Source organism: Acanthochromis polyacanthus, chromosome 21 (genome assembly GCF_021347895.1).
Source record: "Acanthochromis polyacanthus isolate Apoly-LR-REF ecotype Palm Island chromosome 21, KAUST_Apoly_ChrSc, whole genome shotgun sequence".
Classification (NCBI taxonomy): Eukaryota; Metazoa; Chordata; class Actinopteri; family Pomacentridae; genus Acanthochromis; species Acanthochromis polyacanthus.
Window position 1 is genome coordinate 30,330,738 of NC_067133.1, and position 23,436 is coordinate 30,354,173.

Consider the following 23,436-nt stretch of genomic DNA (forward strand, 5'->3'; position numbering starts at 1 on the left):
GTTTGTCTAATTTTTGCTTTTTGAACTGCATTTGTTTCACATTGGCTTCTACAAATGAGCAAGGTTCTGCTCAAGGTTTGTCCTGGCTTCTGTTACGGTTCACGAGTGGAGTGGAAAAGAATTTGCCTGATCAGAATAAATAAATAAAACTATCTTGCAGCGTAGTGTCACTCTGCAGCAGTGCAGTGCTCAGAGAGCTTTGTGAGCTCAGCACTTCTCACTGCTTCTCCCTCTCTTCCTCAGAAGCTCATAGTTCGCTGTGGCTCTGGTGACCCTGACCCAAACATTAGTTCTGCTGCTATAGACTCTGAGCTCCTCTGTTTATTACACATGGATTTTCTGTATCGTCTGCACGTCTCTCACTGTGTGTCCCCTGTCTCTCTGTCTGTCTCTGTCTCCAGAGCAGAGGTGGTCAGAGGTTGCTGTCCAGGTCCACCGTAGGGCGCTGCTGCAGGTTCTGCTCCACCCTGCTACTTCCAGCTGCTCACTCACACCAAACTGCTGATTCTGGACACTCTGGGGACCAACTAAGCTCTGGAATTACTGACATTATGTCAATAAATCACGTGAAACATTAGGTTTTTTACCCCCCCCCCCCCCCATCTCTTCCACCCTTCTAACTGTTTACCCGGCTGGCCAGCGGCAGATGCCCCCCCCCCCATATGAGCCAGGTTCTGCTCAAGGTTTCTCCCTGTTCAAAAGGACTTTTCCTTGCCACTGTCGTCTGAGGGCTGCTCTGGGGGTTTCAGGCCACATGGGTTTGTAAAGCGTCTTGAGACATTTTAATTGTAATTGGTGCTATATAAATAAAACTAAACTGAACTGAATTGAGTATCAGCCATTATGCATCAACACAACTGAAATTTCAGCATACTTTGACATTAATTTTCTCTAAAATTCTACAGTAAAATCAGGTGATATTGTACATGGTGGTAGCTGGGATGACCCCTGACAAGGCCACAGTGACAGATCTTTGTCGCCGCCTCAGGATTTGGAGATATTGAAAGTCAAAATCTGAATAACAGCATGTATTTGCAGCGGACGTCTCTCAACCTGGCTGCTCAGCACCTGTGATAACATTACCGTATTACACGGAATAGCCACGCAACGCCCAGAGTGCGGGCGGCTCACTTCACCGCAGTAGCTAGGAGGAGTTAGCTGGAGTCATGAGATTTACAGGTAGAGGAGGAACAGAAGAACGAGGAAACGAAGAGTTCAGACTCCATTTTACAGCCGACAGAGGACAACAAGGTGAGAGTTAGTTTAACGTTGTTATTCTTCTGCTGTCAGAGTCTCAGTCAGCTGTCTGTGGACTGAAGCAGAAAATCAGGATGTTTTCATTCACCAGGTGGACTGTTGACTGGTTTAGTTCCTCTCTGGACTCTGTTTTATTTCCTGATGTGAAAGTTTGAACTGATTCTGGAACAATCTGATTCTTGTTGTGCCACTCAGTGTTTCTGGTTTTCCTCTCAGACTGACTGAAGTCCACAAGATGAGGGACTGTGAGGAGGAGGAGTTTCCATCCTCCAGCCGTCTGTCTATGAAGAGTGACCGGTCCAGAGATTCTCCTCTAAACTTCAGAAAAGAAGCTGAACCCTCAGACACAAAGTAAGAAAGTGTTTCTGCTGTAAAGATGAAGGTTTAGGATGAAAGAAGACGCTCTGCTGAAACAGTCACACAGTGGTCAGAATGCAGAACTCTTTCAGATCAGATGGATCCTGGTCTGGGTTTTAGAACCAGTTCTTCATTCAGTTTTATTTCTATAGCACCAGTTACAGTTCAGATTGTCTGAAGACACTTTCCAGAACCCATAAGAACCCCCAGAGCAGAAATAAGGAGACAGTGGACAGAAAAACAGCCTTTAACAGGAAGAAACCTGGAACAGAAACTGGATCTTTATGTGGAACAGAAGAGGTAGAGGAGGACAAGGAACATAGAACACACAATGAGATCCATGTATGATCAGAGTAACACAGATGATTCATACAAAGTAGAAGCTAACATGTAAACTGATCCATAGTTTCCTGTTCTCAGGCATGTTATTTGGTCGCGGATCAGCGAAAATTCGCGTATCGAGGTATCAATTTTGAGACCCAACATGAATCGCCCAAATTCGATGAGAAAAAAATATAGGGTGTAAGGGGTATAGGGTTGGATCGCACGTAGTTGTCAACAGTGCGCTGGCAAAAGCACGAGTTGGAAACAACGATTGGAGAGCATTATCGAAAGTTAGATGTAGCTGGTAAAGCGAGGTGCATGGTGTGCGACGATGAGACAAAATACAGCGACAGAGGATGCAAAGCGCTGATAGACCACATGAAAACGAAAAATCATGCCAGGAAATTGTACGAAAAGCGCTCTAACCACCAAATGCCCAGCAATTTTTTCCCCCGGCAGAGGGAAGAGACGCGACAACAGGACCAAACATACGGGATCAGTAGTGTGTACTTGCAACCATAGACATAATAAAGAGTAGACGCCGCTCGGGCTGCTGCGCAGAGAGAAATACGGCCGCCATCTTGGTCTGGTCAGCCGCTCCACTCAGCGCTGTTTGACAGCGCATTTAATCCATCTTAACTCTGAATATTAAACTGATTTTCACGCGTTTTTATTTTTATGTTTTGCTGCAAACATCATACATGTAGCTATGATACAGGACAAATGGTTCGGCGTATTTTAATATTCATAGCGGGATTAACAGTAATAGAATATTCTGATATTAAGCTCAACTGTAGACAGGTATTTTGCAAACACTGTAAACACACACACACTAATATATGTTAGAGGAGCAGATAATGGCAGTAAAGTCAATTATTTTAATAATTTGAAGAGACAATATATGATTACGCTATATATACATATATAAACAAAATACTGACTAATGAACACATATTTCTATAGAACTATCGTGAAGTGGAATGAAATTTATTGGATATTTTATACTTTTTTAACAAATAAAAACCTGAAAAGTGGGGCGTGCAATATTATTGGGCCCCTTTACTTTCAGTGCAGCAAACTCACTCCAGAAGTTCAGTGAGGATCTCTGAATGATCCAATGTTGTCCTAAATGACTGATGATGATAAATAGAATCCACCTGTGTGTAATCAAGTCTCCGTATAAATGCACCTGCTCTGTGATAGTCTCAGGGTTCTATTTAAAGTGCAGAGAGCATCATGAAGACCAAGGAACACACCAGGCAGGTCCCAGATACTGTTGTGGAGAAGTTTAAAGCCGGATTTGGATACAAAAAGATTTCCCAAGCTTTAAACATCTCAAGGAGCACTGTGCAAGCAATCATATTGAAATGGAAGGAGTATCAGACTTGCCTGGGGACCAGACAGCCTTTATATTGTGTATTACAAATACACATGAAGTCTGTCTGGAACTGCTCCATTGAACCAAATCTAGCCCAGAGGCGGGACTACCGATCACAGCTTGAATTGGAGAGAGCCAATCAGTGTAACACATGTGTGACGCAATCACTAAGCGACCTAACAATTGCCTTTCCGCCATGATGTTTTGTAGTTTTAACAGCTTCCTTCGCCGTACAGGGGTCCTGAGGAAAATCTAAGCTCTCCCTTTCAACAGTGGAGGGCAGCATTACGCATTCTATCGTACAGCCTGCCAGTATTAAAAATACATCCTTTTTAAAAAGAAAAGCTTTAAGAGCTGCTTCTTGTTGAGGTTTTAAGGACAAATTCAGCCCGTGCAAAACAGAGGAAAGCGCACGAGAGAAACCTCGCTCTGTTGCGGTCGCCATTTTGTTTGTATGCGGGAGGTGCACAGGTGTTAGATGGGTAATCTCGGCCCTGAAGATGACGCATCGTTAACTCCCGCCTCTGGTGCTCTGATTGGTTCGGTCTGATCTGCTCGGAGCTTGAAAACCTGTCAAAATGTGTCAATGGAGGAGGGCTAGACCGTATTCCCGTATATCCCTTATAACGGGAATACAGTCTAGCTAAGCTAGGCTAGTATCAGACCACTGCAAATCTACCAAGACCCGGCCGTCCCTCTAAACTTTCACCTCGAACAAGGAGAAGACTGATCAGAGATGCAGCCAAGAGGCCCATGATCACTCTGGATGAACTGCAGAGATCTACAGCTGAGGTGGGAGAGTCTGTCCATAGGACAACAATCAGTCGTACTCTGCGCAAATCTGGCCTTTATGGAAGAGTGGCAAGAAGAAAGCCATTTCTCAAAGATATCCATAAAAAGTCTGGTTTGAAGTTTGCCACAAACCACCTGGGAGACACAGCAAACATGTGGAAGAAGGTGCTCTGGTCAGATGAAACCAAAATGGAACTTTTTGGCCACAATGCAAAACCATATGTTTGGCGTAAAAGCAACACAGCTCATCACCCTGAACACACCATCCCCACTGTCAAACATGGTGGTGGCAGCCTCATGGTTTGGGCCTGCTTTTCTTCAGCAGGGACAGGGAAGATGGTTAAAATTGATGGGAAGATGAATGGAGCCAAATACAGGAGCATTCTGGAAGAAAACCTGTTGGAGTCTGCAAAAGACCTGAGACTGGGACGGAGATTTATCTTCCAACAGGACAATGATCCAAAACATAAAGCCAAATCTACAATGGAATGGTTCACCAATAAACGTATCCAGGTGTTAGAATGGCCAAGTCAAAGTCCAGACCTGAATCCAATCCAGAATCTGTGGGCAGAGCTGAAGACTGCTGTTCACAAACGCTCTCCATCCAACCTCACTGAGCTCCAGCTGTTTTGCAAGGAAGAATGGGCAAGAATTTCAGTCTCTGGATGTGCAAAACTGATAGAGACATACCCCAAGCGACTTGCAGCTGTAATTGCAGCAAAAGGTGGCGCTACTAAGTATTAATGCAAGGGGGCCGAATAATATTGGACGCCCCACTTTTCAGGTTTTTATTTGTTAAAAAAGTTTAAAATATCCAATAAATTTCGTTCCACTTCACGATTGTGTCCCACTTGTTGTTGATTCTTGACAAAAAATTACAATTTTATATCTTTATGTTTGAAGCCTGAATTGTGGTGAAAGGTTGAAAAGTTCAAGGGGGCCGAATACTTTCACAAGGCACTGTATGTGGTAGTAAAATTCAAACAGTATGTAGAAGAACAGATCAAGTATAGTGAGGGTGATGCAGAGCAGACTGGTGGAAATGAGCAGCTGGAAGCAGTGGACTGGAGGAAGGTCAGCAGCAGCATCCCACAGTGGACATGATGGAGACTGGACCAGCTGGTGGAACATCAACCACAGATCTGAAGCATCCAGCTCTGGGACCAGGGACACTCGGAAAAAGGACACAGGGAGAAACAGAGTGAGTGTAATGCAATAACGGTATATATATTAAATGTAAAGGTAGATAGAGAAGGGCTCAGTGTGTCAAGAGAAGTCCCCCAGCAGCCTATAGGCCTATAGCAGCATGACAAGAGGCAGAACTGAGGGACGTCCAAGAGGGAGTCAGCTGTGCAATGAAGACACAAGCCGAACCCCTGTGGGTCACCCAGTCAGCCCCAACTATAAGATTTGTCAAAAAGGAACGTTTTAAGCCTGGTCTTAAAAATAGAGAGGGTATCTGCCTCCAGAACCCAAACTGGGAGCAGGTTCCACAGGAGAGGAGCTGATAACTGAAGGCTCTGCCTCCCATTCTACTTTTAGAAATTCTAGGAACAACAAGTAAGCCTGCAGCTTGAGAGCGAAGAGTTCTACTAGGATAATAAGGTACTATCAGATCTTTAAGATATGATGGAGATTGGTTATTAAGAGCTTTATATGTCAGAAGAAGGATTTTAAATTCTATTCTGGATTTAACAGGAAGCCAGTGAAGAGAAGCAAGTATAGGGGAAATATGATCTCTTTTGCTAACTCCTGTCAGTACTCTCGCAGCAGCGTTTTGGATCAACTGTAGATGTTTGAGAGAGCTATTTGGACAACCCGATAATAAGGAATTGCAATAGTCAAGCCTGGAAGTAACGAAAGCATGAACTAATTTTTCTACATCACTCTGAGACAGAATGTTCCTGATTTTTACAATATTACGCAGGTGAAAAAAGGAAGTCCTACAGACTTGCTTTATGTGCGAGTTAAAGGACATGTCCTGGTCAAAAATAACTCCAAGATTCCTCACAGTAGTACTGGAGGCCAATGTGATGCCATCCAGAGTAACTATTTGCTTTGAAAGCGAGTTTCTAAGATGTTTGGGGCCAAATACAATGACTTCAGTTTTGTCTGAATTTAGCAGTAGGAAATTAAAAGTCATCCAGGTTTTAATGTCCTTAATACAATCTTGCAGTCTAGCTAACTGATCAGTTTCATCTGGCTTCATAGATAAATACAACTGAGTGTCATCAACATAACAATGGAAGTTAATACCATGCTTCCTAATAATATTGCCTAAAGGAAGCATGTATAATGTGAAAAGTATCGGTCCTAAGACAGAACCCTGAGAAACTCCATGGTTAACCTTAGTATGCTCAGAAGAGTCAAACTGGAACCTATCTGATAAGTAGGATTTAAACCAGTCCAGTGCTGTCCCTTTAATGCCAATAAAATGTTCTAGTCGCTGTAATAAAAGTTTGTAGTCGATTGTGTCAAACGCTGCACTAAGATCTAACAAAACAAGTATAGACACTAGTCCATTATCTGATGCTATGAGAAGGTCATTAGTAACTTTCACCAGAGCTGTTTCTGTGCTATGATGCACTCTGAAGTCTGACTGAAACTCTTCAAACAAGCTGTTCCTTTGTAAATGTTCACACAGTTCTGAAGGTGTTTCTGTGGTGAAACAGCTGAAATCCTGGATTTCACAATTTACAGCCAACATTCAAACATCTCCAGGCCAATGTTGAAGCCACTGTAAAGACTCTGAGAGTGAAAGAATGTTCTCCAGATGTGTAGCTGATGTTGTGGTTGGTCTTCATTGGTTCCTTCTCCAGATGATCCAGATGTTTAAATGAAAGCTGAACGCTATGTGTCTGAGGCTGCTGCTCTGTCACAGTTTCTCCATGATTTGTTCTCTGAGTTAAAGTGAAATGAGCCGAGCTGAGCTGCCAAAGTGAGTAAAGCAGTGAAGAACAGAAGCAGCTGTCTGTGATGGAAGGCTGTTACTGTGAAGCTGCTGCACAAAGTGTTGAGTTTGTATGAACAGCAAACTGCAGGCAGATGAGTGAGAGTTTAATCAGACAGCTGATGGGAAAAGAAGTGAGTGGAGTTCATAATAAAAGGAAGCAGCTTTTTATTAGCGGCTGAATTCAGAACAGTAGCCTCACTTTTACTGTTCTCTTCTGCTCTGTGGAGTCACATGTGGATGTTTTTCTCCAGATGATGTGAGATGTGATGAATAAATGTGTTGACAGAGTGGTGAAGAGGAGGGGAGTTTGTGTGGAGGAGCAGCCGTTCTGCTGTGCTCGGTGTCAGGACGTCCTGAAGGATCCAGTCTCTAGCAGCTGTGGACACTGGTTCTGCAGACAGTGCATCAGCTCATACTGGGACCAGTCTGCTCCATCAGGACACTCCTCCTGTCCCCACTGTGGAGAAAGATTCAGAAGCAGCAGCTGTGGACAAAGTAAGACTGAACATCTGCTGGTGGACTGATGTGTGGAAACTGAGCTTGTTGTTGTGTTGTCCAGACATGAAAGATGTTTGTGTTTGTTGAGTCTGATTGTTTGTCTGGTCTGTGGGCAGGTGTTGGTCTGCAGGAGGTTCTGCAGGAACATAAGATGAGTCTGAGGAGGAGATGTGAACATGTGACTGAAGGAAGTGATGAAGCAGGAGGTGGAACCCTCCTCAACAGGATCTACACTGAGCTCTACATCACAGAGGGACACAGTGGAGAGGCTGATGTCCAACATGAGGTGGAGCAGCTGGAGACAGCTTCCAAGAAGAGCCTCCATGACACTCCCATCAGGTGCCAGGACATCTTTAAAGCCTTACCTGAGCAGCAGAGAGCCATCAGAGTGGTCCTGACCAACGGCGTGGCTGGCGTGGGAAAAACCTTCTCAGTGCTGAAGTTCACTCTGGACTGGGCAGAGGGCGGAGAAAACCAAGACGTCAGTGTGGTGGTGGTGCTTCCGTTCAGGGAGCTGAACTTGATCAGAGATGAGCAGCACAGTCTTCTCACGCTGCTCCATGTTTTCCATCCAACATTACAGAAGGTGACGGCAGAGCAGCTGGCTGTCTGTAAACTTTTGTTCATCTTTGACGGTCTGGATGAAAGCAGACTTTCACTGGATTTCACCAACAGGAAGGTTGTGTCTGACGTCAGCCAGAAGTCATCGCTGGACGTTCTGCTGGTCAACCTCATGGAGGGGAATCTGCTTCCCTCGGCTCTGGTCTGGATCACTTCCCGCCCTGCGGCAGCCAATCAGATCCCTCCTAAATATGTGGACAGGTTAACAGAAGTACGAGGCTTCACCGACGTCCAGAAGGAGGAGTACTTCAGGAGGAGGATCAGTGATGAAGAGCACTCCAGAACAATCATCTCCCACATGAAGACATCCAGGAGCCTCCACATCATGTGTCGACTCCCAGTGTTCTGCTGGATCACTGCTGCAGTTCTGGAGAACATGTTGACCACAGAGCAGAGAGGAGAGCTGCCCCAAACCATGACTGACATGTTCTCACACTTCCTGCTGGTTCAGACACAGAGGAAGAAGAAGAAGTACCATGAGGGACCTGAGACGAGTCCACAGGAGCTGATGGAGGCTGACAGGGAAGTTCTTCTGAAGCTGGGGAGGCTGGCCTTTGAACATCTGGAGAAAGGAAACATCATGTTCTACCAAGAAGACCTGGAGCAGTGTGGTCTGGATGTGACAGAGGCCTCGGTGTTGTCAGGAGTTTGTACCCAGATCTTCAGGAGAGAGTGTGAGATGTTCCAGAAACCAGTCTACTGTTTTGTTCATCTGAGCGTTCAGGAGTTTCTGGCTGCAGTCTACATGTTCCACTGTCTCACCAACAACAACGAGAAGGTGCTGAAGAAGTTCCTGGGAAAAAAATATCTGACCTCATCCCTGGATGTTTTCCTGGACAGTGTCATGGAGAAATCCCTCAGAAGTAGAAATGGTCACCTGGACCTGTTTGTTCGCTTCCTTCATGGCCTCTGTCTGGAGTCCAACCAGAGAGTCTTAGGAGGTCTGCTGGGTCGGATAAAGAACCATCCAGAAACCATCCAGAGAGTCATCAACAATCTGAAGAAGAAGAAAACAAAAACCTCTCCAGACAGGAGCATCAACATGTTCCACTGTCTGATGGAGATGAAGGATCTCACAGTCCATCAGGAGATCCAAGAGTTCCTGCAGTCAAAGAACAGATCAAAGAAGGAACTCTCTGTGATCCACTGCTCAGCTCTGGCCTACATGCTGCAGATGTCAGAGGAGGTTCTGGATGAGTTGGACCTGAGCAAGTACAAGACATCATCAGAGGAGGGAAAACAGAGACTGATTCCAGCTGTGAGGAACTGCAGAAAGGCTCGGTGAGTCCAGATGTGATGAACATGATCAGAGTAGATCAGTAGTTGAGTTCTTCAGATCTTCTCAGTCTGGTGGTTCTGCCTCAGTTCTCAGAATGCTCCACGTCTGACCATCTTCACTTCAACTCATTTGTGTTAAAGTGGTGAATATTGATGGAGGTGATGATGTGTCAAATCGGGGCTCAGAGATTCCTGCTGTGGTAGAATAATACAAACCAGCTCTATGATGGTGGAAGTTTGCTGCAGAAATCTCAGCATTTGTGTCCATTCTGATGTTCCACCAACCATCAAACATTTATTTTCACCCTAAGAGGATGAATTCTTTCCTCTGATTGGCTCCAACTCGAGCTTTAAAATGTAGAGTTTGGTTCCAGTCAGAGGAACTTCATGATAAAATCTATTAAAATGATGTTTTTGCATTTCTGGCCGATATTTGAACAATCATTGATCAGGTTTGATCAATGGATCCACTCCAATAGTGTCTAACTGGAAGAGTTCTATCACATCGTTACTGGACTAAAAGAAAATCCGGGTTTTCTGACTCCAAAGAGCTTCAGATCAGTTTGTCAAAAGTGGTTCCATCAGCAGTTTGATCCATTTTTATCTGGATGTCAGACATTTAGATTTAACTTGTTGAGCAGGATCTGTTTGGATTCATTGAACTCACCATATTTTCCATGTTAAAGCTCCTATTGGAGCCGATCACAGGAAAATAATTCCTCCTCTTAGTGTATAAAATGAAGGTTTTGTGGTTGGTGGAGAACCAGAACAGACAGAAACATGGAGATGTTTGGACCAAACTTCACCTCATAGAACTGGTTTGTTTTATTCCATCACAGCAGGTTGTTCCACTGAAGACCACATGTTCTTATTCATAAGAAGATTCATTTCAGGACTGCAGCTTCATTATTTCTCCAGTTGTGGCTTCAAACATCCACAGAAATCAACACCACCCACCTTCTTTAAGAACTTCTACCTCAAAGAGTTCCACCACCTGTGAGCAGAGATTTTCCACATTTTCCTGAATCAAATCACTGATTTAAAGCGATGTGAGATGGTCCGGTGTGAAGTGGATGGAGCCTCTAGAACGTTCTCGTTCTTCTCAGTGTTCCTCTTGTTTATTTCAAACTCCACATGTCAGCTGTGTTTGGTCTCAGATGTTCTGGAGCTGCTTCAAATGCTGGAAAAAGTGCATTTTTTAGTGGGTGGTGTTTAAAGCTGATGAATAAATGAAGAGCTTTTCTGCTTGGTCCTGATCATTGTTCCATCCAACAGTTTGTTCTTCTGGTTCTTCCTTTGGCTGATGGAGGAAACATGCAGATCTGCTGGAACTCATGAAGAACTGTAGATGTTCTTTCTGTGGAAGCATTTGACAGTTTTCAGTGAAGCAGTAAAGTTCTTCTCACATGAGGAGCTTCTGAAATCAGTCTGATCTGATCAGACAAAGCTTTGAGCAGATTATTTCACTCTTTAGAGTTTAACATCAGATCTGTGTCATTAACTAACAATATTTCTGAGAGAAATGATTGATGGATTATTGTTGTCACAGTTGGAAATTAGACTTTTATTAGTTTGACTTGTGAGTTTTATTTAAGTCTGATTTAATTCCAGTCATAAAATAACATTAATTCTGTGTCATGTTGAGTTTTTGTGCCTTTAAAGGACTCAGAAGTAGTTTGTAAAGTGTCATGGATTGATAAATAATGACTGTAAATGTTTAAAGCTAACTTTGTGTGACAGTGATCAGATGATCTTGATGCTGTAGCAGTGATTTGGTTTCTCAGGTAGAGAATAATCCTGAGATGAGTGCAGTGATTGAGTCTCTTGTCCAACAGTTTGTATCTAAAGCTGGTTAACTTGGACATGAGGCTCCGTAAACCACTGATCAGACAAAGACTGAGTCATGGAGCTTTTTACTGATGTGAACTCAGCTGTTGGTTCTAAAGAGGGAAGTGGTTCCAGAGTCCAGATGTGACGTCTGTCCTGATGTGTTCAGTTCCTCACAGAGAAACTCTGGTGTTTTGTGTGTTGTTGCTGCAGAGAAGAGTGGAATCAGGAAATGCTCAGAGGTGTGAATATTTCAGAGCAGAATGCTACAAGTCAGACTGTTTCCAGAGATGTGATGGACACAAAGCTCAGAGTTTTTAACACTGCAAACCCTGATAACATGTTGGTGAGACGTTGTGGTGGAAATAATTCAGCCTCAGTGGTTCTTTGAGTTCAACAAGTTCTTCAGAATCTCTCTAAAGAACGTTGAGGACGAAAGTTGACTCAGTGGTCTGTCATCACAGGAGAATATTTCCTGACAGTGGCGGCTGGCCAATAGAGGGCGCTCGGGCAGCCGTCGGACATTCTTGAAATTCCTATGCAAATTAGTAGGTGTACTGCTGGCAGTACACTGAAGCTTAAGGGGTTAATATACTTAACACTTAACATAATACTTCAGTCATCAATTCAACACTAATGCACTGTTTCATGAGCTCAGCTGTAGAGATAATTTATTGCCAAAATTGTGGTTACGCAATATGTTGTTCATGTTTTGTACAAAAATGCCTCAAGTCATTAATATTGGCATTAAATAATAATTATTTCTCAGATCACTGATATCCTGCCGTTTCTGTTCAGTTGTATCGGGATGGTTACTGAAACTGACTTGATGTGGCACAGCCCCACCTAGAATATTTTTCACCAGCCGCCACTGTTTCCTGATGTTCATATTCATGGTGTTCAGGTGTGATCAGTTTGGTTTGTGTAGCGTTTGACAGCAGACTGTAAATGTTGAGTGATGGAGGTGAAGCTGACAGCAGCAGGTCCACAGCAGAGACATCATCATCTTTCTACTGGAACTGTTGACTGAAACCAACTCAGTCACAACATCCTGAGTCCAGGAAAAGCAGGACAGAAAATGTTCTTCTCAGCAGGAAATATCAAGTGTCCTCTCTCACAATAACATGTTTTTCTTTTATGTCTCATTACAGACTTTCTAACTGTGGACTCTCAGAGAGTGAATGTGAAGTCGTGGTCTCAGCTCTGAAGTCCAACCCCTCCCATCTGATTGAACTGGACCTGAGCTACAATGACCTGAAGGATTCAGGAGGAGTGAAGCATCTTTGTGATGGACTGCAGAGTCCAAACTGTAAACTGGAGACTCTCAGGTCAGTTCACTGAATGTTGGTGGAATTTATTCACTTCAGATTGTGAAGTGAAGTTTTCAGTTTTGGTTTGTAAATGTGGAGGATTTTTCTGCAAACAGTCTGAAGACGTTTTATTTTGTGGATAAATGCCCTGATGAGCTGACTGCAGAGTTCCAGATGGAGGACAGAATCCACAGTCCTGCTGTGTGTCTGAATGTAAAGCTGATGTGAAAGTGATGTGAGGCTTCAGCACATCCAGTCAGTATGTTTGTGTTTCCACAGTGTTTGTGCTGAGCTGCAGTGGAGCCTCAGGAAGTCAAAGAGGAGTTTAGTTGTCAACAGTGTGGAAGTTGATTAGTGTGAGTCAGAAGCTGAAGCTTGATGTTAGTGTGAGCTGAGCTGATGAAGTGATTCCTTCCAGTGGAGTTGTGTTAGGAAGAGAGCAGTGGACAGTCAGTGTGGACAGCAGGAATCAGAATCCCTCTGTAATGTACAGATGACATGTGACTGTTGTTGAAGACACACTGGAAGATGTGAAGGAGACAAAGCTAGCAAGCTGATTTCCACAGAAGAAGAAGAAGGTGATGGAATAAATGAAAGAATGAAGAGATTTGATGTGGATCCTTTGATGAGAGAGTGGACTGAGGTCAGCAGATGTTACTGATGTGTGGACATGAATAGGTGGATGAATGTTGTGCTGACATGTAGATGATGTGTGTAGAAGGCTGACATGATGATGATCCACAATAAGAGAAGGACAAAGTCACTGTGCTGCTTTTAGAGAAAAGGTGATTGATGAGGACAAAGTAATGTTGATCTGCACATTCAGAACCTGAACACATCTGATGGATCATCAATGATTTTATACACATCTTTGATTCTTTATTCAGATTGATGGAATGCTGGTTGTCAGAGATCAGCTGTGATTCTCTGGTCTCAGCTCTGAAGTCCAACCCCTCACATCTGGAACATCTGGACCTGAGCAGGAACTGGAACCTGAAGGATTCAGGAGTGAAACATCTGATTGGTTTTGTGGAGAGTCCAGACTGCATCCTGAAGACTCTGAGGTCAGACATCATGTTTTCAGTGATTCAAAGTTCTCATCTTTGGGTGAATGTTTCTTTTTTCTCATCAGTTTTAATGACTGCTGTGAATCATCCACAGAGTTTTTCTTTTTAAATGTAGCAGGGAGTCATAAAGTCTCGACTCAGTCCAGAGTCAAAGCTAAAGTGTCCTTAAAGTTCTCTGTGCTGAGCTGATAGAAGTCAGTGAGTAGAAGAACTCTCCTCACCTGTCAGCACCTGTTGTGTGTCACATCACTGCAACACTTTAACTGGAAGCTCACCAGTGGCACAAACTCTCTCCTTCGTCCTTTCCAGCATTTGGAGCTGTGAGATGACTGAAGTAAAGACAGTGGCTTTATCTGCTGCTCAACCTTTAGATGCTTTTCACCTTTCTGTCCTGGAAGCAAATGTATTTGTCCTCTGTGGTCCAGCAGCTTCTCCTCTGGTAGAATAAATGAACAGATCTCATTGATGAAGCTGCACGTATGAAAAGATTTGAAGGAGATTTAAGGTTGACTTGATGCACAGAAATCCAGATTTCTGCAGCTCTGAACTCATGGAACTCTGAATGGTTTCAAGCAGGAACTTTGTCTCCTCAACTCACATCTTTGATTCTTTATTCAGATTGGAGGACTGCTATTTGTCAGAGATCAGCTGTGATTCTCTGATTTCAGCTCTGAAGTCCAACCCCTCATATCTGGAACATCTGGACCTGAGTGGAAACAACCTGAAGGATTCAGGAGTGAAACATCTGAGTGGTTTTGTGCAGAGTCCAGACTGCATCCTGAAGACTCTGAGGTCAGACATCATGTTTTCTTTGTGCTCTGAGATGAATGTGATGTAAAGTTGTGGTGACTCTAAACTGCAGCCATCAGGCTGATCTTCTACTGATCCACACTGAGGATCTTCATGGGAACGTCTGTTTTCTTCCTCTCTCTGGTTGGTCTCATTTAAATGTGAAATCATGACATCATATCTAGTTGATGGAGCTCCTATCAGCTCACACACACATGTATGAACGTGCACACTCAGGCCTCCAGACTCTGTAGAAGATCGATTGTCCCTCAAACGTCCAAAATATTTCTGGATAGGAGTTACAGCAGCTTTGTGTGTGTGTGTGTTTGTTTGTGTAGTGTGGGTGTGTGTGTCTTTGTTGTGTACTTTTGTTCCTCACATGATGATCTGATCTGAGAGCTGCTGGTTGGAACAGTTTGGTTTTTGATTCACTCTGATTTATCCAGAGATGGAATGAAAACACACACACACACACACACACACACACACACACACACACACACACACACACACACACACACACACACACACACACACACACACACACATTCATTGAAAGTAGAAAATAATGATTTAACATCACATTTATGTGGAGATTTTAAATGTCCCACTAAATAATAAACTCTGAGAGTTTCTGGAAGCTTCTGAAGCTTCTTCAGCTCTGAACTGATGATGAAACTCTGAATGATTTCAAGCAGGAACTTTGTCTCCTCAACTCACATCTTTTATTCTTTATTTAGATTGAGGAACTGCAGTTTGTCAGAGATCAGCTGTGATTCTCTGGTCTCAGCTCTGAAGTCCAACCCCTCACATCTGGAACATCTGGACCTGAGTGGAAACAACCTGCAGGATTCAGGAGTGAAACATCTGAGTGGTTTTCTGGAGAGTCCAGACTGTATCCTGAAGACTCTGAGGTCAGACATCATGTTTTCAGTGATTCAAAGTTCTCATCTTTGGGTGAATGTTTCTTTTTCTCATCAGTTTTAATGACTGCTGTGAATCATCCATAGAGTTTTTCTTTTTAAATGTAGCAGGGAGTCATAAAGTCTCGACTCAGTCCAGAGTCAAAGCTAAAGTGTCCTTAACTCATTCGCTGCCAATGACGTCTATAGACGTCAATCATGTTTTTTGACTGGGGGGTTGCAGGACAGTCTGTCGGAGCTTGTCGGTGAAAATCCTGGAGTTTTGGAACGTGAGAGTGTTGCGGTGGGCCAAAAGAATGACAAAGACAGTGGCCATGGTGGGGCGACAGCAAAAAGTGCCGTTGCCAACAGCCGCTGGCGATCAAAGCCGCGCTAGTTTTCGGTTTCGGTTTCTGTTTCGCCACCACCGCTCTCTTGAGCTCATCTGAAGAAGCCGAGTCAGATGAGTTTAGAGCGAGCACACAGACACACACACACAGACACACACACACACAGACACACACATGTTTGTTTTTCTATACCGGTGGGGACTTACCATTGACTCCCATTCATATCTAACTCCTAACCCTTACCCTAACCCTAACCTTAACCATCACCAAATCAATGCCTAACCCTAAACAAACGTTTTTGCACTTTTACATTTTTATTAACAACAATATGGCCAAGAAAACGGTGTTGCCACCCGTGGGGACCTCATTTTAGGTCCCCACCGTAGGACAAGTCCCCACCTTTATAGCAATAGTCAGGTCAAAGTCCCCACCGGTATAGCAGAAACAAGTACACACACACACACACACACACACACACACACACACACACACAAACCTAAAAAGAGATTGTGTATATTTTGTAAGATATATTGTTCTGAACCAAAATGTTGACTTGTGTTGTTTGTTTGTAAATAAATGATTTAGCTAACAAAAGGTTAAAAAGTTGACCTCAAAATGCTTTTTCCAAGTTGTTTTTGTTGTTTCATATAAGTAAACAACTGTTCAGTTGTATGGGACGTCACTAAACCAAAAAATATTGGCATCAAAGTGATTAATGTGCCTCTCTGCACAAAGAGCTCGTTATCTTTCTTTTTTGGTCAAAAACAGGTGTTTTTGCTGAAACTACCCTATGTTCTGCTGCCGATAACTTTAGAACCGAAAATGCTAGAAACAAACTTTTTTTTTCCTGAGGAAAGAAGAGAATCTACACTTTCTTTCGATAGTTTCAATGTTATGTAGTCTTAAAACTTGATATTCTGTAGATCTTGAAAAATCTGTCAAAATTCTGCAAAACTCTGGCAGTAGGGGCTCTTTGCTCTGAAAACAGCTGGCAGCCAATGAGTTAGTTCTCTGTACTGAGCTGATAGAAGTCAGTGAGTAGAAGAACTCTCCTCACCTGTCAGCACCTGTTGTGTGTCACATCACTGCAACACTTTAACTGGAAGCTCACCAGTGGCACAAACTCTCTCCTTCATCCTTTCCAGCATTTGGAGCTGTGAGATGACTGAAGTAAAGACAGTGGCTTTATCTGCTGCTCAACCTTTAGATGCTTTTCACCTTTCTGTCCTGGAAGCAAATGTATTTGTCCTCTGTGGTCCAGCAGCTTCTCCTCTGGTAGAATAAATGAACAGATCTCATTGATGAAGCTGCACGTATGAAAAGAAGATTTGAAGGAGATTTAAGGTTGACTTGATGCACAGAAATCCAGATTTCTGCAGCTCTGAACTCATGATGAAACTCTGAATGGTTTCAAGCAGGAACTTTGTCTCCTCAACTCACATCTTTGATTCTTTATTCAGATTGGAGGACTGCAGTTCGTCAGAGATCAGCTGTGATTCTCTGGTCTCAGCTCTGAAGTCCAACCCCTCACATCTGGAACATCTGGACCTGAGCAACAACTGGAACCTGAAGGATTCAGGAGTGAAACATCTGAGTGGTTTTGTGGAGAGTCCAGACTGCATCCTGAAGACTCTGAGGTCAGACATCATGTTTTCTTTGTGCTCTGAGATGAATGTGATGTAAAGTTGTGGTGACTCTAAACTGCAGCCATCAGGCTGATCTTCTACTGATCCACACTGAGGATCTTCATGGGAACGTCTGTTTTCTTCCTCTCTCTGGTTGGTCTCATTTAAATGTGAAATCATGACATCATATCTGGTTGATGGAGCTCCTATCAGCTCACACACACATGTATGAACGTGCACACTCAGGCCTCCAGACTCTGTAGAAGATCGATTGTCCCTCAAACGTCCAAAATATTTCTGGAGGAGTTACAGCAGCTTTGTGTGTGTGTGTGTTTGTTTGTGTAGTGTGGCTGTGTGTGTCTTTGTTGTGTACTTTTGTTCCTCACATGATGATCTGATCTGAGAGCTGCTGGTTGGAACAGTTTGGTTTTTGATTCACTCTGATTTATCCAGAGATGGAATGAAAACACACACACACACACACACACACACACACACACACACACACACACACACACACACACACACACACACACACACACACACATTCATTGAAAGTAGAAAATAATGATTTAACATCACATTTATGTGGAGATTTTTAAATGTTCCACTAAATAATAAACTCTGAGAGTTTCTGGAAGCTTCTGAAGCTTCTGAAGCTCTGAACTGATGATGAAACTCTGAATGATTTCAAGCAGGAACTTTGTCTCCTCAACTCACATCTTTGATTCTTTATTCAGATTGAAGGACTGCAGTTTGTCAGAGATCAGCTGTGATTCTCTGGTCTCAGCTCTGAAGTCCAACCCCTCACATCTGGAACATCTGGACCTGAGTGGAAACAACCTGCAGGATTCAGGAGTGAAACATCTGAGTGGTTTTCTGGAGAGTCCAGACTGTATCCTGAAGACTCTGAGGTCAGACATCATGTTTTCAGTGATTCAAAGTTCTCATCTTTAGGTGAATGTTTCTTTTTTTCTCATCAGATTTAATTTATGGCGTAAAAGCTGTGACTCTTTGATCACTGTTATGCGGCTTGAAGTGAACTGGTGTTTGGCTATTAAAGTTATGCATGAAAAGACTGCTTTTATTATCTTAAATGTTTACACTCCATTTGATTGTCTGAAAAATGAGGAGGAATACCTTGACAGATTAGCATTTATTGGGTCGTTTATTGAGGAAAGTGCTCACACAAATATATCTGTGATGGGTGATCTGAATGCTGACGTATCCGATGAAAAGTCTCGCTTCGGCCAGCACCTCCTACAGTTTTACCAAGACAGTAAACTGGTTCTTTCCAGTAAGAGACTCCTGCCTGCTGACAGTTCTACATACATTAGTGAAGCATGGCATACGACACCATGGCTTGATCATATTCTGTGTACTGCTGATGCCCACCATAGTATAATAGCGATGGATGTCCTGCATGGGTTTCTATAACTGATCATATTCCTGTTTTCATGATGCTAAATGTTGGTAGTTTACTTGAATATAATAGTACAGTTAATTGTGAGCAGAGTATAAAACTGAATTGGGCCAAGCTTACAGAAGTTGATCTTGAACATTATAGATCAGTGACTGATCGTAATCTTAGCAACATTAATCTATCTGTTGAAGCTATAATTATGCAGTAATATTAACTGTAAGGATCAAAAACATATTGATGATCTGTGTGCTATGTATGAATCCATTGTGAATTGTTTAGTGAACGATGGCAAATCCTTCTGCCAAAAGAGGAAAAAATATAACAGGAGACCTGGGTGGAATGAATCTGTGCGGGAAATACATGCGGAAGCTAAAGAAGCTTTCAATAACTGGGTGATATCAGGGAAGGCAAGGTATGGCCCAGAATGTGAAAGAAAGAAAATAACTAATGCCAGATTTAAACATGCTGTAAGGTTTATAAAGAATAATGAGGACGCTATGAGATCTAATTCTATGGCCAAAAAACTTCAGCAGAATGAAATCTATGAATTCTGGAGTGAAGTTAGAGCAATAAATAATAGCAAGATGCCTTTACCATCTAGCATCTCTGGTATCTCAGGATCCGAGAATGTTGTTAAGCTCTGGAGGGATCATTATTATCATATTTTAATTGTGTTAATAACCATACATTTATAGCTGGAGATGTTCCTCACCATGCTGGTGTGGTCATCAGGGCGGGTGAAGTATGTTATGCAATAGAAAAACTATCCCTGAATAAAGCATCCGGGCCTGATTTAATAGCAGCAGAGCATCTAAAGTATGCCAGCAGCAGATTGTCAGTGGTAAGTGCTCTATGCTTCACTGGGTTATTCATGCCCGCAGTTTGGCCAGAATCCTTATTAACTGCAGCCCTAGTGCCGGTTGTTAAGGATCAAACTGGAAAGATAACTAGCATAGATAACTATAGACCTATTGCCTTGGCAAATGTACTTTAGAAAGTGCTAGAAAAAATCTTATTGGACAGACTTGAACAGTATATTTACAGCCATGATAACCAGTTTGGTTTTAAAAGTAAGCATGGGACAGATTTATGTTTATATGCACTAAAAGAGATTGTTAGCACTTATAAAAGAAAGAATAGTACAACCTTCTGATGTTTTTGGATGCATCAAAAGCGTTTGACCGAGTCAACCATGGGAAGCTATTTGCTAAACTTCAGCATGGAGGGGTCCCAATGTACATGATTAGAATATTACAGTACTGGTAGAATCACCAGACAATGCATGTACGCTGGGGTACGAGCACCTCTGCTCCCTTTCTAGTGTCCAATGGTGTGAGACAAGGAGGAATTCTATCACCTCTATTTGTTAATTTATACACACGTGGACAAAATTGTTGGTACCCCTCAGTTAAAGAAGGAAAAACCCACAATTCTCACTGAAATCACTTGAAACTCACAAAAGTAACAATAAATAAAAATTTATTGAAAATTAAATAATCAAAAACAGCCATTACTTTTGAATTGTTGATTAACATAATTATTTAAAAAAACAAACTAATGAAACAGGCCTGGACAAAAATGATGGTACCTCTATAAAAGATTGAAAACTATTTGACCAGAGTGACATGATTAACTCAGGTGTGTCATTTAATTGACATCACAGGTGTTTCCAAACTCATAATCAGTCAGTCTGCCTATTTAAAGGGAGACAAGTAGTCACCCTGCTGTTTGGTGAAAAGGTGTGTACCACACTGAACATGGACAACAGAAAGCGAAGGAGAGAATTGTCCCAGGACATCCGAAAAAAAATGATAGACAAACATCTTAAAGGTAAAGGCTTTAAGACCATCTCTAAACAGCTTGAAGTTCCTGTGACAACAGTGGCTCATATTATTCAGAAGTTCAAGACCCACGGACAGTAGCCAACCTCCCTGGACGTGGCCGCAAGAGGAAAATTGATGACAAATTGAAGAGACGGATCGTTGGAATTGTATCCAAAGAGCCCAGAGCAACCTCCAAAGAAATTAAAGGTGAACTCCAAGGCCAAGGTACATCAGTGTCAGATCGCACCATTCGTCGTTGTTTGAGCCAAAGTGGACTTCATGGGAGACGACCAAGGAGGACACCACTGCTGAAAAAAACTCATAAAAAGCCAGACTGGAATTTGCAAAAATGCATGTTGACAAGCCACAAAGCTTCTGGGAGAATGTCCTTTGGACAGATGAGACCAAACTGGAGCTTTTTGGTAAGGCACATCAACTCTATGTTCATAGACTCAAAAACCAAGCATACGAAGAAAAGAACACTGTCCCTACGGTGAAACATGGAGGAGGCTCAGTAATGTTTTGGGGCTGCTTTGCTGCATCTGGCACAGGGTGTCTTGAAAGTGTGCAAGGTACGATGAAATCTGAAGACTATCAAGGCATTCTGGAGAGAAATGTGCTGCCTAGTGTCAGAAAGCTTGGTCTCAGTCGCAGGTCATGGGTCTTCTAACAGGACAACGATCCAAACACACAGCCAAAAACACCCAAGAATGGCTGAGAGAAAAGCGTTGGACTATTCTAAAGTGGCCTTCTATGAGCCCAGATCTGAATCCCATTGAACATATGATTTAAGGTTGACTTGATGCATAGAAATCCAGATTTCTGCAGCTCTGAACTGATGATGAAACTCTGAATGGTTTCAAGCAGGAACTTTGTCTCCTCAACTCACATCTTTGATTCTTTATTCAGATTGGAGGACTGCTATTTGTCAGAGATCAGCTGTGATTCTCTGGTCTCAGCTCTGAAGTCCAACCCCTCACATCTGGAACATCTGAACCTGAGCAGGAACTACAACCTGCATCATTCATCAGTGAAACATCTGTTAGATCATGTGGAGAGTCCAGACTGCAGCCTGAAGACTCTGGAGTAAGTAGAAGGTTCCATCAGTCTCTGCTGCTTCCAGCAGTTTTCTACTAAACACAGTCAGTATCAAAGCAAAGATCCAGTGTCTCCTGTAAACCTGCAGCTTCTCAGTGAAGCTGTGAGAGCAGAATGGAGACAGAAACACAGAGACAGCAGTCAGCCAATCAGAGGAGCCACAAGCTTGTTGTCATGGTGTGTTTGATGGATGCGAAGCCGACTGTTGTTGTGTTGAGGAAATAAAGCTGATTCCAGCTGACAGCCTTCCAGATGTGCAGAGACAGTGGTCCTCCTTCATCAAAGTGTCCATCAGATCTGATCTCTGTCTGTTGTCTCATTCCAACAGTGATCAGCTGATTAGTGTGATGTCTGTCACAGCTCTGAGATCAGTGAGACTGAAGCCTGCAAACCAGCGGCTCTTATTCAACAGCAGCATTAGCATTAGCAGCAGCATTAGCAGCAGCATTAGCATTAGCAGCAGCATTAGCATTAGCAGCAGCGTCATGATGTTTAGGGACCACGTGGTCTTTCTACAGACCAGAAGCTTGCTCAGCTCCAGGAGTCACATCTGGATCTGTGTCCTTGTGTCTAAAGTCCTGCTGCTCTTTATCCTGATGAGCTGCATCACTGACTGACAGCTGATGAAGAGTCTCTACAAACTCACTGATCTCCTCTCATCTTTATTTTCTCTCTGCAGATGGAGGTGATGATCAGGAGGATGTTTGTGGTGAGAGGATGAAGTGTGTCCTGATGGTCCAGAGGTTGAAGCAGCAGCAGCAGCAGCAGCTGGTGTGTACAGACTCTGACTGGTCCATGTTACTGGAGGTGGAGAGCTTCATGCAGCAGTGACTGACAGGAAGCAGAAGAAGTGGAGATGAGTGTGAGTGCTGCAGCGTGAACTGATGTGAGAACAGCTGTCCAGCATGGTCCCTGTGTTCCTGTGGATGTGACAGAGGATCATGAGTGGATGTGGACTGCTCTGCTGCTGCTCTGTCCTTCTACTGAGACTCCTCCACTCCTTCTGCTCCACACTCCTCCTCCACCTCCACCTGGGCAGGAAGCTCAGCGTCAGTCTGCTGCTGGCTTCAGCTTTTGCTCCTTCAAAGTCTTCTGGATCAGATTCAGCAGAAACCTCTGAAACATGTTTAGTCATGAAGATGGAATTCCTCCTGCAGGTCACATGTTCTGTCTGGTTGCTCTGAAATCTGTGAGCGTCTGTATCTGTAGAACTCTCCACAATGTTCTCTCATGGAGTCCTTCTTGTTGTTTCATCCATTTCTCTTCCATCAGTCCTGATCCTGTCTCTCCTGTTTCCTTCACAATCACTGCAGTCCAGCTGCTACAAACTCTCATGTTTCCACACATTTCCTTCCTCTGTGGAAATAAATCACGTCTTTAGTTGTTTGTAAAGTGGAGCTTTGTAAAGATCCTCTGAGGTTTCAGTAGAAGCTCATGATGGAGGACTTTTTATGTGTCAGGACTCAGCGGCTGCTTTCATCTTCTGTTTAGTCCGTCTGAGAATCCTTTGTGCTTTTTCTCTCATTCTGAGCCTTTCACAGATGTTTAGAGCAGACTTAAAGACGAAGGCGTCCTCATCCAGGTTTTCTGCTCTTTTTTCTCATGTTTTATCACATTTTACACCAATAACAAAAAACAGACAAACTAAATGTCTGGTTGCACAGTCTTAATTATTTTGTATACACAATGTCCGTTTTTTCCACTTTTTGTCCATTTGTGGTTCTTGTAGTCTCAGTCGATGGCTTAGTTTTCCGTGGTGAATAT

At 43.1% G+C, this 23,436-nt stretch overlaps 1 protein-coding gene across 1 annotated transcript; it reads left to right on the forward strand.

Annotated features, from left to right (window-relative positions):
• The first annotated feature begins 1,140 nt into the window (after positions 1-1,140).
• Positions 1,141-23,202, forward strand: LOC127531492 (NACHT, LRR and PYD domains-containing protein 14-like). Its single transcript, XM_051940891.1, has 12 exons — positions 1,141-1,251; positions 1,474-1,608; positions 7,348-7,556; positions 7,676-9,461; positions 12,437-12,613; positions 13,483-13,659; positions 14,281-14,454; positions 15,192-15,365; positions 17,164-17,340; positions 18,069-18,242; positions 21,484-21,660; positions 22,352-23,202. The coding sequence occupies exons 2-12, from the start codon at positions 1,493-1,495 to the stop codon at positions 22,359-22,361; spliced, it is 3,351 nt and encodes a 1,116-aa protein (XP_051796851.1). The 5' UTR covers positions 1,141-1,251; positions 1,474-1,492; the 3' UTR covers positions 22,362-23,202.
• Positions 23,203-23,436: the final 234 nt, after the last annotated feature.